This window comes from Hippocampus zosterae, chromosome 12 (assembly GCF_025434085.1).
Source record: "Hippocampus zosterae strain Florida chromosome 12, ASM2543408v3, whole genome shotgun sequence".
NCBI lineage: Eukaryota > Metazoa > Chordata > Actinopteri > Syngnathiformes > Syngnathidae > Hippocampus > Hippocampus zosterae.
The window spans coordinates 86,968-100,831 of NC_067462.1; the positions used below are offsets into that span (position 1 = coordinate 86,968).

The 13,864-nt window shown below is 50.8% G+C and overlaps 1 protein-coding gene across 3 annotated transcripts in view; it reads right to left on the reverse strand.

Annotated features, from left to right (window-relative positions):
* Nucleotides 1-248: 248 nt before the first annotated feature.
* LOC127611436 (titin-like) overlaps nucleotides 249-13,864 on the reverse strand; it is a 125,113-nt gene continuing 111,497 nt past the window's right edge. For all 3 annotated transcript variants that reach the window (XM_052081959.1, XM_052081960.1, XM_052081958.1), the window contains 15 exons: nucleotides 13,343-13,648; nucleotides 12,934-13,236; nucleotides 12,469-12,750; nucleotides 11,774-12,367; nucleotides 11,366-11,653; nucleotides 10,478-10,777; nucleotides 10,071-10,373; nucleotides 9,629-9,931; nucleotides 8,943-9,527; nucleotides 8,557-8,859; nucleotides 8,090-8,389; nucleotides 7,364-7,939; nucleotides 6,973-7,278; nucleotides 6,283-6,888; nucleotides 249-6,134 (listed from right to left, as the gene is read on the reverse strand). In XM_052081959.1, the coding sequence (XP_051937919.1) occupies nucleotides 1,273-6,134; nucleotides 6,283-6,888; nucleotides 6,973-7,278; nucleotides 7,364-7,939; nucleotides 8,090-8,389; nucleotides 8,557-8,859; nucleotides 8,943-9,527; nucleotides 9,629-9,931; nucleotides 10,071-10,373; nucleotides 10,478-10,777; nucleotides 11,366-11,653; nucleotides 11,774-12,367; nucleotides 12,469-12,750; nucleotides 12,934-13,236; nucleotides 13,343-13,648 (10,217 nt within the window). In that variant the 3' untranslated portion in view covers nucleotides 249-1,272. The remainder of the gene's footprint in view (nucleotides 6,135-6,282; nucleotides 6,889-6,972; nucleotides 7,279-7,363; nucleotides 7,940-8,089; nucleotides 8,390-8,556; nucleotides 8,860-8,942; nucleotides 9,528-9,628; nucleotides 9,932-10,070; nucleotides 10,374-10,477; nucleotides 10,778-11,365; nucleotides 11,654-11,773; nucleotides 12,368-12,468; nucleotides 12,751-12,933; nucleotides 13,237-13,342; nucleotides 13,649-13,864) is intronic.

The window sequence follows — 13,864 nt, forward strand, 5'->3', positions numbered from 1 at the left end:
ATTGATTTCAATTTGCTTTCATAAATGTGTTTTTTAATGTGGTACCGTGATTGAACAGGAAGTTCAGATTGGATGTGTGCGATGGCGCGGTGTGTCCATCGCAGGAAGACACATTCAGGCCTTTGGAGATTGTGGCTCTTTTTTTTTTTGTGTGTGGAATAGCTCCCACCATGCTTTGCGGCACTAAAAATCGTGTTCAAATGCAATTATTGTGTGTCAACGGTGCATGGAAAATAATAGCCAGGATGTGGTGCTGAAAACATGCTTTATTCAAACAAAAACAAGAAAACACTCAAGGAGGATTAGTGAAAGAAAATGCGGTTTCCCACAGCAGGTGGAGTCCACCGCGGCAGAGAACTCAACAATGACTACGAGCTACTACACACGCAAACGGGCTAATGAGCAATCCTCCAAGAGACAGCGCAGGTCCTGCACAGCAGAGTCCACCGGGACTTTCTTTGGCAGCCGGGAGCTGTTCCCGAAGGACTGTCCTGCGCCAGAAGCAGCGGTCCAATGTCAAAGGGGAGAGAGCGCAGGCCACTCGCACTCTCAGCCGGTCATCCAAGAAATTGGTGTTGCGACGCAGTCGGTCCGAGCGCAAGACCACGTCGCGCCGCTTGCGTGAGGGTGACGCAAGCGGCGCTAAGGGTCTTGCTTCCAAAGGAAATAGTACGAGCGACACATGTCCAAATCAAATAGGTTTCTTTTAGCGTTAACTTCGACAGGGAGACGCTCTACCTGCCGAGGCCATCTTAGACGTCAACGTAGCGTTGAGGCGCAGCATTTTAGTTTCCGCGTTTTGCAGGGTATTCGTACCGCGCGGGACTTTCTCCTGTTCAAGCGCATTTGGTTTCCTTCCTTTGTTTCATACTCATCGTCATCAATAACAATCCATACATTCCCCATAACCGTCCGATCCGGCTATATACATTATGTACATGTCACTGCACAAGTGTCATCACATTGGAAAACAGCTGGAGACAATTGAGTTTACCAAAGAATGAACGTCAAGTTAGGTACAAAAAAAAAAGTTCTTATTTACAAGAAGATGAACCTGTGTCAATTCTTGTTGCTTATTCTTGAAACAAACAATGACCAATGAGGGGAATTGGGGCGTGGGGGGTGGGGGGGTTAAATACACGACAAGTTGTCATGGATTTTTTTTTTTCTTACATCGATCGGACAGAACATTGACAGTCGCAGAGGTGGAGCCGAGTTGGTTGAAGAGTCGCAGCACATACGCTCCGCCGTCACTCTCTTGCACTGCGGTGATCACCATTTGATTTGATCGACGGATGGGGGTGGGGATTTTGCGGTGGGGGACTTTGGCGAGACTGGCGACTTGACCCTCAGAGGGGACTTGAGTGGCTCGGGAGACTGGATCCTCTGTGGGGATTTGACAGGCTCGGGGGACTTGGCTTCAGGAGAGGTGACTCGAGGAGAGACCCCGACTTTTTGCTTGGACTCAGTCTTGCGAATAGTCAGCGTGAAATGGGCTTCTTCTTTGCCACCACTATTTTCCACGATCACAGCATAGTTTCCCTCATCGGACACCTGAACAGAAGAAATCTCCAAAGAGGAGCTGTACTGCGTCAAGACAATGCGGTGATAGCTCGAGGAACTTAGAGCTGCTCCCTCATGAAGCCACAATATGGAAGGCGCCGGGTCACCGTCCGCATCGCAGACAAATCTGGCAAGACCTCCCTCCTCAACATTCAGAGACTGAGGTTTGCTCAGGATCTTTGGAGGCACTGCGGGCTTGGCTTTTTCCCTTTTGACAACACTGACGCTCTTTGTCACAGTTTCAACCACCGTTTCCTTGACCGCCGCCGCTGAGATGTGGTACGCCTCCGTTTTGGCCATGTCCGTAAGATGGGAGGATGGCGGCTCCTCATCCCGGTGGGTGGAAGAGTAGGCAGCATATCCCGTTGCTACGTCCAATGTGGCACTGTCTGAAGTCTCTCCTTTGATGTTCCTGCAGACCACAGAGTACGTTCCCGCGTCTTCAGTCACACAGTTGTTGATCTGGAGACTCAGAAGTCCACTCGTATGGCTCATGCGGTGTTTGTCGCTCGGCTTGATCTCCTTTCCGTTGTGGAACCACTTGACTCCAGGCTCAGGTTTGGCCCGGACATTAAGGGTGAAGCTGGTGTTGGAGCCGAAGGCAACACGATGAGATCGCAAGCGGATGCTAATGTGCGGGACGTGGTCGAGACTGAAAGGAGAATCCGATGTTCTCTCCACAGACCTGCGCTCTGACCTGAGAGTCTGTTTTCTCTCCTCGTACCTGGAGAGAAAATCGACTCTGGGCAAAGCGGTCTCTTTCTTAACCACCCTTTCCGAGGGAGGAGCTTTCATCTCCGGTTCAGAGAGCTTCTTAATGGGTTTAGGAACATATTCAGAAGCCAAAAATGTCAGATGCTCCGATTCGATGCTCTCCGAAGCTCTCGTGACAGCGACGGCCGTTTCCTGCTTCAAACTTCGAGTCTTCTCCTCAAATTCCATGCGCCGGAGTTGACTCTTGTAGGAGGAGAGTCTCTGAGTGGTTGTGTGAGGTCGGAGCAACTCCTGATCCTCTCTCTCCTCGTAGACTCTTTGCTTCTCTCTGGGAGGTTTGTATGTGGCTTTGTCATGGCGCTGCCGCAGCTCAACAAAGCTGGGGCCGGCTTCATATTTGGATGGAATTCGGTAAGAGTCGTACCTTTGCGAGGCTTCGGCCTCCTCCTCGTCACTATATACTCTTACGGCTGGCGAAGGGCGCAGCGCCGAGCGCTCAAAGCGGACGGGGCTGAGGCTGGGCGGGGAAGCCGAGTAACCGAGTTCCAGCTCTGCCTCCAGGCGAAGCCTCTCCTCCTCGGTTCTCTTCATGGACAGATACTCCTTCACCGGCAGTAGCAGCTCCTCGTCTGACAGGTCACCCAGGGACCTTCTCCTGATCCTGTGGTAGCCATCCATCTCTGGGGAAGCCACGCGGCGCCTCGACGGCCTCACTGTCTCCAAATCATCCCGAGTCACGGATGGGATGCGCCACTTTGGCTTGTACTGGTCCTTGATCCTGATCGGCACCTCATAGAACTCCTCCCACCTCGAGAGACGAATACGCTTCATTCGCTTCTGCCTAATTTTCTCTAAGGGCTCCGGGAATTCATACTGATCCCTGAGCTTCTTGTACCACTTCATATCCGACAGTGGCTTGAAGTGTTTGATTTCCACATCCTCTTCGAGCGCAGCCTGGTTCATGACCCGTGGCGCGGGTAGATCATACGGCATACGTAGTCTTTTCTCATCGGCCCGTTTCTTTTGCTCCTCTTTCTCTTTCTGTTTTTCGGCCTCAGACTTCTCGCCCTTTTTAGTCGGCACAGCGGGTTTGAACATGGTTGCCGCTTCCCTGACAGCCTGCGCTGCCGCAGGAGGTAACGGTAAGACGACGGTGTCTGACAAAATCTGATGCAGCCTCACTTTTTTGTCCAATTCCTCCTTTTGAGTCAGACTTGCCCGCTCCTTCTGGCTGGTCTCGTAAACTTTCTTGACGTGGGCGACGCGTTCAACTTTTAGCGTTGCCTGGCAACTGGCAGATCCAGCAGAGTTGGTGGCAGTCACTCTGTATACACCGGAGTCTTCAGGCAGCGTGTCTCTCACATGAAGAATGAAATAATCCAAGCCCTCGTGCACGAGTTCGATAGATGGCCCGAAGGTGATGGGCGTGCCATCCTTTTCCCACTTCAACGCCGGGTGTCCTGACACCCTGATTTCAAAGCGAACGCTCTGGCCCTCTCTGCACTCGACGTTGGCAAGAAGACGCTTGAACATGGGTCTGAGGGTGAGGTCTGCCGGTTTTGGCCGAGGAACCACCGTGAGACGAGCCTTGCAGGTGTCGTCGCCATACCGGTTGCGGGCTACGACACTGTACTCTGCATCGTCGTCATCGTCAACGCTGTGGATAACAAGCTGGTACAGGCCTGTGTCACTGATGAAGGTATACTTTTTGTCATCCTCTCCAGGGACCAGCTTTTGTCCAGATTTGTGCCACGTGACGCGGGGCTCGGGGTGAACAGTGATAGTAACGCCAAAGCGCACGTCCTCGCCAACGTACGCCGTGTGGTTAACCAGTGGAAGGGTGAACTCCGGCGGCTTCTGAAGCATTCTGGCCGTGTCGATTCGACGCTTGGTCCTCTTGACCACACGAGCAGTGAAGAAGTCACGGTATGACCTGGCGCCGTTGACGAAGAGCTCCGCGTAGACACTGTCCTCACCATATTCATTGACGACTTTGCATCTGTACGTGCCATCGTCCGCTCTCGTCACCTTGGTGATCGTGATCACCGCCAGGCCGTCCTCATAATCGAATTTGTACTTGTCGCTAGCTTCCAGTTGCCTGACGCCGCAATACCAAGTGACCTCAGTGGCGCTGTCATAGTTGTCAATATTGCAGATGAACTTCACACTGTCACCCTCGCTGGCCACCAAGTGTTCGACTTGGCCTCCGACCGGTCCGTGTTCAAACGGAGCGATCTTCACCTTGGCAATGAACACGCCTCGCTGGGACCTAATTGAGCCACCGCTGGCCACGCGAGCCGCAGACACCGCGGTATTCCATTCTTTCCTCGCCATGGTCTGGTAGTATCTCTTGTGTCTGGTGCTCGGGATGGTTCTGGTACTCAAATTTTCTGCAGGTGCGGACAACCACGGATGGACCAGTGCCTCAGCAGCAGTCATGCGGTGCTTGCGCTCCTTCGTCATTAAGCGGTCTGTGAAGTCCAATGCTTCAACGCTGACCTGCTTGAAAGATTCGTCATCGTAGCTGTAGGCTGCGTTTGAAATGTTGTCAATCATCTGCTGGTTGGTTTCGGCCATGAATGGGTTGAGTCCGCAGAGGAGTACGTAGGACAGGACGCCAATTGACCACATGTCAGTCACAGTGCTCACCATGTCACACTGGTGGATCTCAGGGGCAGCGTACTCTGCAGTGGTGTACTGGACCTTGATTTGGTCTCCCGGCGTCAGGTGTCTGCACTGGCCCAACTCGATGATTTTTACATTGGAGCTGGTTCTTGTCGTGTACACGATGTTCTCGGGTCTGACGTCAAAATGTCCATAGCACTGACCGTGCAGAAACTCAAGGGCGGAGCAGATCTGCCGAATGTAATTGGCGATCTCTCGCTCGTTGAGCTCAAACTCTGCTGCGTTGAGACGCTCAAAGATGTCGCCACCTGAGATGAAGTCGTAGATCATGACCAGCTCCTCTGGGCTATCGAATGACTCGTGGAGAAGGAGGAAGTTTGTGTGCTTGGCCAGGTTCAGTGTCGCTATCTCTTTCTTCACAATTGTCTGATCCGCACCCCTGACTTTGACAAATTTAGCCATGTAGGTCTTCTCAGAGCTGATGTTCACGCAGCGGTGGACAATACCAAACTGACCTCTTCCCAATTCTTCTGCAATAGCAAATCTGTGATGCAGATTCTTCGCATCAGAGTGTTGGGCTTTGCTTTTGGGAACGCGCCCTGTATCGTCAACCTCCCTGTCATAGAGAAGAACTCTGGATTTGTCCTCCTTTGTCATGACGGGTCCGCTGCTCTCAGACGGGGGACTCTGTCCAAATTTGTTCTCTGCGATGACTCTAAACTGGTAGCTCGTTCCTCCGAAGAGATTGACAACAGTGTAGCGGGTGTCACGAGACTGAGCGACGCGCTCCCATCTCTCGGCTGTGGTGGGGCACTTTTCAATCGTGTAACTGATCACCTTGCTGCCGCCATCATTTGCTGGGGCAACCCAATTAAGTGTGACGCAGTCTCGAGAGACATCGCTGGCTTTGATACCACGCGGGGCATCAGGGACATCCGCCACGTCCAGCTCAACCGTCTGCTGATCAATTCCAAATCTGTTTTTAGCGCAAACAATGTAGAATCCGGCATCCCTCTTCTCCACCCCGTTGGGGAACACCAAAGAAGTGAAGGATCGCGTGACGATGACTTGGTAGTGGCCATTGCTGTCGATAAGATCTTGTCCCTTCTGCCATGTGATGACAGGATCTGGCTTGCCACCGAAAGGTATCTTAATATTGACCATTTCTCCACGCAGGGCAGGAATTGCTTCTTTGTCCTTGAGGTTCTTGGGAAGGTGGATCTTTGCAGGAACTGATAACAGAGGAAAACGTCGTCATTGTGATGAGAACATCTGTTGTTGAGAACAAGTAAGTTCTCAACAACTTACTTAGAAATATGTACTATATTTCTCCCAAAAAAAACAAAAGAAGTATTTGCTAGACATGCAATGTATTCTTACTTTCAACATCCAGAGAGATGGTAGCACAGATGGAACCTCCTTGGTTGGTTGCCCTGATCTGGTACACAGTAGAGTCTTCCTCATCAGCCTCAGCGATCACCAGTTGTTGGTAACCTCCCTTGAATTCTTGAATCTTGATCTTGATTCCATCCGAATGGATCTCCTTTCCTCGTCGGAACCACTTGATTACGGGTTTTGGCTGACCTGTGATCTTGCAGACGAGCGTCGCGTTGCTCTTGTGTTTGACACTTATATTCCTCAGCTCCTCCCTGAACGCAGGCGCTCGAACATCAACCGCTAGGGCGGGGACAATGGAAGCACTCTCCTCACTGTAGTCACTTTGTCCTCCGAGGTTCTCGCACTTCACCCGAAATACATGTTCGATGCCCTCTGACAAGCATTTGACGGAAAAGACGGTCTGTTTGATCTCATCTGCGGTCACCGGCGTCCATTCGCCCCATTCTTTCTTGTCCCTCTTCTGCTTCTTCTCAAGGCAATAGCTCTTGATTTTGGAGCCGCCGTCACTGAGGGGAGGCTTCCAGGAAACCACGCAGGAGTCTTTGGTGATTCCAGAAACAACTATTGCCTGAGGTGGTGATGGTTTCTCTGGGGACAAGAAAATGTTTTGTCAGTATTGCAGCACACCGTTTGTCTGATTTTGGTGAATATTAGCTTGTGGACTGAACAAACCCAATTGGCTCTTAATGAGGATCGGCGCGATGAGTTCAAGTGGCTTGCTGCTCCCATAGCGATTCTGGGCATATACGCGGAAAAAGTATCCAACGCTGTCGGTCAGGTTGGGCACACGACAGGTTGTGCCATGAATGGATGATGACACCAGTTCCCACTCGCTTCCTTCCTTGTCCTCGCGCTTCTCCACAATGTAGTTGGTAATCAGGCATCCGCCGTCGTCGCTGGGAGGCTTCCAGCTGATGATGACAGAGTTCTTCAGGAGAGCCTCCAGAACGATGGGACCCTGGGGGATGTCAGGTTTGTCTGCAAACAAAGGATAGGGGCGCATAGGAATCATGATCACTTTGACCAAGGCAAAGCTATTCGTCGCTGAGGTGTGAGGACGTACCATAGATTTCAACATTAAAGGCGGTGTCGGCCCTGCCAAAGTGGTTGTGCAGTCGGATCCTGTATTTTCCTCCATGGATCCTGCGCTGCACGTTCTTGATGATGAGGTGGGTATAATGCTCTGTGGTCTCAATACTGACATCCTCCGAGTTCTCCAAGGTCTTTGCCTCCTGTAGCCACATAATCTTTGGCGCAGGACGCCCAATGTACACAGCGTGGATGCGCAGGGTTGTTCCCAGACCAGCGTAGTAGGTGCTCTTCAACGGGTAGTCAGAGTGGAAGGAGGGAGCAGCTTCCAGGACGAGAACTCCTGTGGTTTCTGCTTCTCCGGCATCGTTGGTAGCCTTACAGGTGTATTCTCCCTCGTCTTCTTGTTGGTCAGTCATGACGGAAAGGGAGTGGTTACGGCCATCGGAGCTCATCTCGTATTTGCGGGACTCGACAATCTCCTTGCCCGCGTGGTACCACCGGATCTCTGGAACAGGCCTGCCAATAATCTGGCACTTCATGACAGCAGGCTGTCCAAGCTTCTCCGTTACTTCATCCATTTCCTTTCTCAGACTTGGTTTTGTTTCAACTAGGTCAAGGGCAAGCAGAGAGATACACCAAGTCTCACATGTGAACAGGTGGATTATTGTTTGGTGACAACAATTTATGTGTGTGTGTGTGTGTGTGTGTGTGTGTGTATAGATAGATAGATAGATAGATAGATAGATAGTCTACGTACCACTCAGTTTAGTCTTAATGCAAGTGGCTGTCCGTCGAGGCCTGCTTATTCCAGTCTCATTCTCGGCAAGTACTCTGAACTCATATTCAGTAGCTTCAGCCAGGCCACGCATGGTGAACGCCTGTTCTTTCAGCCTCTCCCTGTTGCATTTCTTCCAGGTGGTCTCAGTGGACTTCCTGTATTCCACCCAATAGCCCAGGACCTCTTTTCCACCATCACACTCTGGAGCTTGCCAGCCAATGGTGATCAAGTTGTTGGTCACAGTTGTTGTATCAATTTCACCTGGCTGGCTTGGCTTGTCTGCAAGGTACAAACAAGCAACGCAAAGTCAAATGTCCTTATTGACCGCAGCCATGCAATCTCTCGTGAGACGAGAGATTAGAATTCTTCATGCAAATGAAAGGACATGTCTTTGAAAGGAAGGTGGGACAAATAAAGGATATCTTATCTTAAATATAATGACTCACCGAATGGATCTTTGCACGTGACTGTATCTGACACAGGTCCAGCCTCACTCTCGCCGATGTCATTGACCGCCAAAATACGGAAGTGATAGTCTGCATTTGCCGTGAGCCCAGACAGGGTAAACATGGTGGAGGGAATCCTGGCGGGGTGACGAGACCATTGCTCCGCAGACGCCTCCTTGTACTCGATGAAGTAACCGGTGATGGAAGACCCTCCGTCATCCTTTGGTCTGGACCACGTCAGTGCCACGGAGCTCTTGGTGACATCCATGATCTCCGGTGGGGTACTGGAAGGCTCCGGTGAGCCTATTTTGCAAACGAGAGTTTCTCGGCTCACCAACAGCTGTTGAATCAATTCTGGCAATGATGGGGAAAACAAGAACACTTACAAAGCGGAGTCTTGGGCACCAGCGGCTGCTCCGACTTCAGCGATGGACCGAAACCAAAAGAGTTCTCGGCAGTAACCTTAAAGTGATATTCTGTTCCTTCATTTAGGCCCTTGACAAGCAGTTGATTATCAGTCACCCTGCTGTCCACCGTGTACCACGCATTTCTGGTGACCTCTCTTCTTTCAACAATGTAACCGAGTATCACGGCACCGCCGTCGGCGGCGGGCACTTTCCAGGACACCTTAACAGAGTTGGCCTGGATTTCCTCAAACGTTAATGGTCCTTCTGGAGCACTCGGACGGCCAATGACATTGACCTTGATTTGGGCCTTCTTCCTGCCAACTTTATTTTCCAAACGCAGCTCATATACACCGGAGTCGCTCCTCTCGGCTCCTTTGATCACCAGTTCACTGGTGTCTTCGGTGAAAGCAACCATGGCCTTGAGTGACAATGCCCCGCTGTCCTTTGACCATGAGCAGGTGGGGGGAGGTTTACCCTTGATGGGAAGAGAGAGCCGGACCACTCCACCGTGACGAACCACGTACACATCTTTGTATTTCAGCTCAAGTTCACAATCGGGAGATTCTGTCAAGCCAAAGAGTAGAAATGCAAGTTATTTTTCCATTTACCTCCATGAAAACAAGACGGTGACTGGACCCGGTGTGGTCATTCCTGTATGTGCTTACCGAACATCTCTGTGACGGTGATAGTTCCAGGAACTTCGGCTGGCTCGCCAGAACCTCCCGCATTGCAGGCCAGCACTCGGAATTTGAACTCCTCTCCTTGTGGCATGTTGGTCAGTGTGTACTCGCAAATCAGAGAGGGAGTGGTGTTGCATTTGAGCCAAGCCATGGTGCCCACTTTTTGCATCTCAATGAGGTACCCGTCCACTCTCGCGTCTCCCTCATCATCGGGGGGACTCCAAGCCAGTGAGACGGATGACTTGGTGGTTTCCGTGATCCGAGGGTTCTGCGGGCAACCGGGCGGATCTGACCGGGACAGAAAGAGAGTTACGGTTTTATGGATCCAACTGTCAATGTGAAATGAATCAAAACATTGAGACTTGACAAAGTGCAGTGCAGAAAACCCCCCCAGTAATATTTCATTTGGGTGTTGTTGGTCTCTCACCGATGGGATCTGATGCCACAGCTGGTTTAGAAGGCAAACTTGGTTTGCTTAATCCGCGTGCGTTGATAGCGATGATTCTGTGTTCGTACTCTAGGCCTTCAATGAGCTCCGTCGAACGGTATCTGTTCATGGTGACGGGATTCTTGTTGGCACGCACCCATCTGTCAGCCCGGACTTCTTTGCGCTCGATGATGTAGCCAGAAACCTCCAGCCCACCGTCCTCTTCTGGCGGGTTCCAGGCAACGGTCATGCCATCACGTGAAACATCAAAAATAGTCGGTCGGCCGGGAGATCCAGACACATCTGTGGAGGTGAGAGAACACGTTAGCCTTCTGTCAGGGATTATGAGCACATCTACTTTTGGGAATAAAAAAAAAATAATAATAATAAAGAAAAACTGTCGTTACTTGTGAGGCTCCGACAGGTGACAATCTCAGACTGTAAGAATTCTCCGGCGCCGTAGTGATTCACAGCAGCCGCACGGAAGACATACTCTTCTCCCTCAGTCAGGTTCTCAAATTTGAAGGTGGGTCGACTGACAGAGTCCGAAACCGGCACCCAGCCTGGTCTGTGGGCATCTCGTTGCTCCACCACGTAGCCACTGACTGGAGCTCCGCCGTCCCTGGCAGGAGGATCCCAGCTACAGGTGACTGTGGTGGCGTCAATCTCATCAAATCGGATTGGTCCTTCTGGTTCATCAGGTTTGGCTGAGAGAAAATCAGAGTGCCAAAATGATTTCAACCACACTTCGTTTGTTGTATGAAATCAGGTTCAATGTCTTCCATATTCAGTAGTGGTTAGTAGCGTACTACATTGACTTCATTGCATTAAGCAACATTTTGGGACAAATTGTGCACGCCACATAGTTTGGATGCAAGTTTTTACTGGTGTGTGCGTGTGTGTGTGTGTGTTTGTGTGTGTATCTATCTATATCTATATATATAGACAAAGATATAGACAGATAGATAAAGATAGATAGACACACACACACACACAGACACACAGAGCTATGCTAATGCACTTCTGCTTCGGAACCAAAAGATGCAGCTCTTAAAAAAAGCCTTTGTGTTGTTATTAGACTTGTTCAACAGGAAGCTTCTTCATTCCATCGTTTGGGTGAATAAAGCCAATACTTGTTTTTATTCCATTCCACGCCATTATGCATGTATCCTATTATTCGAAAGTAACAGACTGAGCTCTTGCTTGAGTACAACGTGTGGCGACTCCACCCACCTCTGACCATATTTCACCTGAATATATCTGAACATATCAAAGATAAGCAGGGGTTTCCTTACAGAGAATGACAATCTTGATGACCTCGGTGGTAACACCAACAGCGTTCTTCAACTCCAGGGTGTAGTTTCCAGTATCGTCAATGGTTGTGTCGGCAATGGTTAGTTTGGAAAAGTTGCCGGTGCTCTGGATCTTGACACGGTCTGTGATTTTGAGCCTACTTTCACCAAAGAACCAGAAACAAGACGGGGGAGGCCTGCCGACGATCGGTAGGTCCAGCTCCAACGTTTTACCGGCCAGAAGGTGAATAGCTTTCTGCGGAAGGCTTGTGAAATCTGCTGCGGGCATCACTGGAAAAAACAAGAACCCCCACCCCGCCCCCACAATGTTTAGGAAAGGCTAAAAACATTTTTGGTCTTCTGCAAAAGACCAAAAAATAAAAACGCTCTGACTATGACTATGCTGGTCACCTCTTTGTTCTTTGACGGTCACAGGTGCGACGAGCTCCTTTGCTTCACTGGCACCTCGACTGTTGATGGCTTTGATTCTGAACAAGTACTGCTCCCCTTCATTCAGCTTCTCAATGGTGTGCTCAAAGTCGGTTAGCTTGAGCGAGGCCACCTTCATCCACTTGTCAGTGCCAAATTTGCAGGCCTCTACCATGTAACCGGTCAGTCTGCTACCTCCGTCGTGCTCTGGTTTCTCCCAGCCCAACGAAACGGTGCTTTTGGTGACGTCGACCACCTCCAATTTGTGCGGCGGGTGAGGCACCTCGCAAACCAGGATGACGTCCGATGTCTCGCGAGGCTCACCGACACCATAAATGTTTTCGGGCAGGACACGGAAGTAATACAGCATGCCCTCCATCAGGCCGTCGATCTTGAAGGATGTCTTGCTGCACTTTGAAGTGACGGTTTTGTAGGCTCTCATGGAGGCCTCGCGCCTTTCAATGATGTAATTATTGACAGGGGCTCCGCCGTCAACAGTTGGCGCATCCCAAGAGATGGTGGCGTATTCTTTGGTCAGTTCCTTGATCTTGATCGGTCCTGTTGGCCCTGGCGTGTCTAGAATTCGAAAAAAAAAAAGTTCACCATTTGGATACAGCATTCCTAAATTGTCCGAATCCTGACGTATGCATCGACTCATGAAACGGTCGTCCACTTACCGTAGACTTTGACCAGAATATCGACTTCTCGTTTCCCGGCAGAGTTCTCGGCCACCAGCGTGTATTTTCCAGCATCATATCGGTGGACCTTGTCAATGATGACTGTGGTTGAGTTGTGGGTGACCTCGATGAAGCCACGGCTGTTAAGGTCAACACCCGGCTTGCTCCAAATGATTGCCGGAGCGGGACGGCCGCTAACATTGACAAAGAGACGCAGAGAACCGCCGGCACGCAGGCAGATGGTCTTCTTCAGATCATCGTGGAGCTCAAAGTCAGGAGTTTCTATTGGGTCAAGATCATAATGAATAAGCTTGTTCAAGCTGCATCGCGTGTGTCAAAAGTGTCACACCAAATCTTAATCGAAGATCTACTCGCTTGCAGATTTTCCAAGTGCACACTTTCTGTCTGTCTGTCATTCTTAGCACGAGAGAAAATGATATTCTTCTCATCAAACGAGCAACATACCAATTCTCTCCACTGGCTCTGTTTCAGCACAGGGCTCGCTGAAGTCTCCAGTGCCATTGATGTTGAGGCCGGCCACTCGGAAGCTGTACTTCTTCCCTGAGCAAAGTCCGGTCACCGTGTGTTCCGAAGCACGCAGTGTCTTCTCATGGGCCTTTGTCCACTCCTCTGTCCCAGCTTCCTGCATTTCCAAGATGTAGGCCAGCACATCGGCTCCTCCATCCTCCACAGGGCGGGACCAGGCCAAGCTAATGCTGTCAGCATGGGTGTCAGTGATACGAGGTACAGAGGGGGCAGATGGGGTGCCTAAGACGAGGGGAGGGCGAGATTTTAAAAGCAGCCATTTGCGGTCACAGCTGCTAGGCGTGCCACGAACAAATTGTATTTGTCTATCAACGATTGCCGAGCTTACATGTTGGCTCTCTGCAGACAACATAGAGAGAAACCTCACTGGGCTCACTCTCTCCAGCCTTGTTGATGGCAGTGACCCTGAACTGGTAGACGTTGCCTTCGGTCAAACCCGACACTTTCAGCGTCGTGTCGAGATGAGCTCCGCTTCTGTTCACCTTCACCCAGCGGGCGCTCTTCTTCTCACGCCTCTCAACCAGATAGTGGACCAATGGACTGCCGCCATCGCTCTCAGGCTTCAGCCACTCAATGGTCGCAAAGTCCTTTCCAGACGCCAGGATCTCCGGTGCACTCGGTGGAGTTGGCACAGCTGTAAGAGGACATTCTTCAGGTTGAAATCGACAACTCCAGCAGGCGGGGGTTACAATAACGATTATTGCTGGAAGGCCAGCCAGTCGCATCGTAGAACGTGGAGTGACCGTCTACGTGACGGCAGCACTGCATGCCGCGAGGACTACAATCCAACAAAGTGGTCATTGACATGCAGGAAAACCACGAGCAAAAACTTCAACTTCAAGCAACGCTA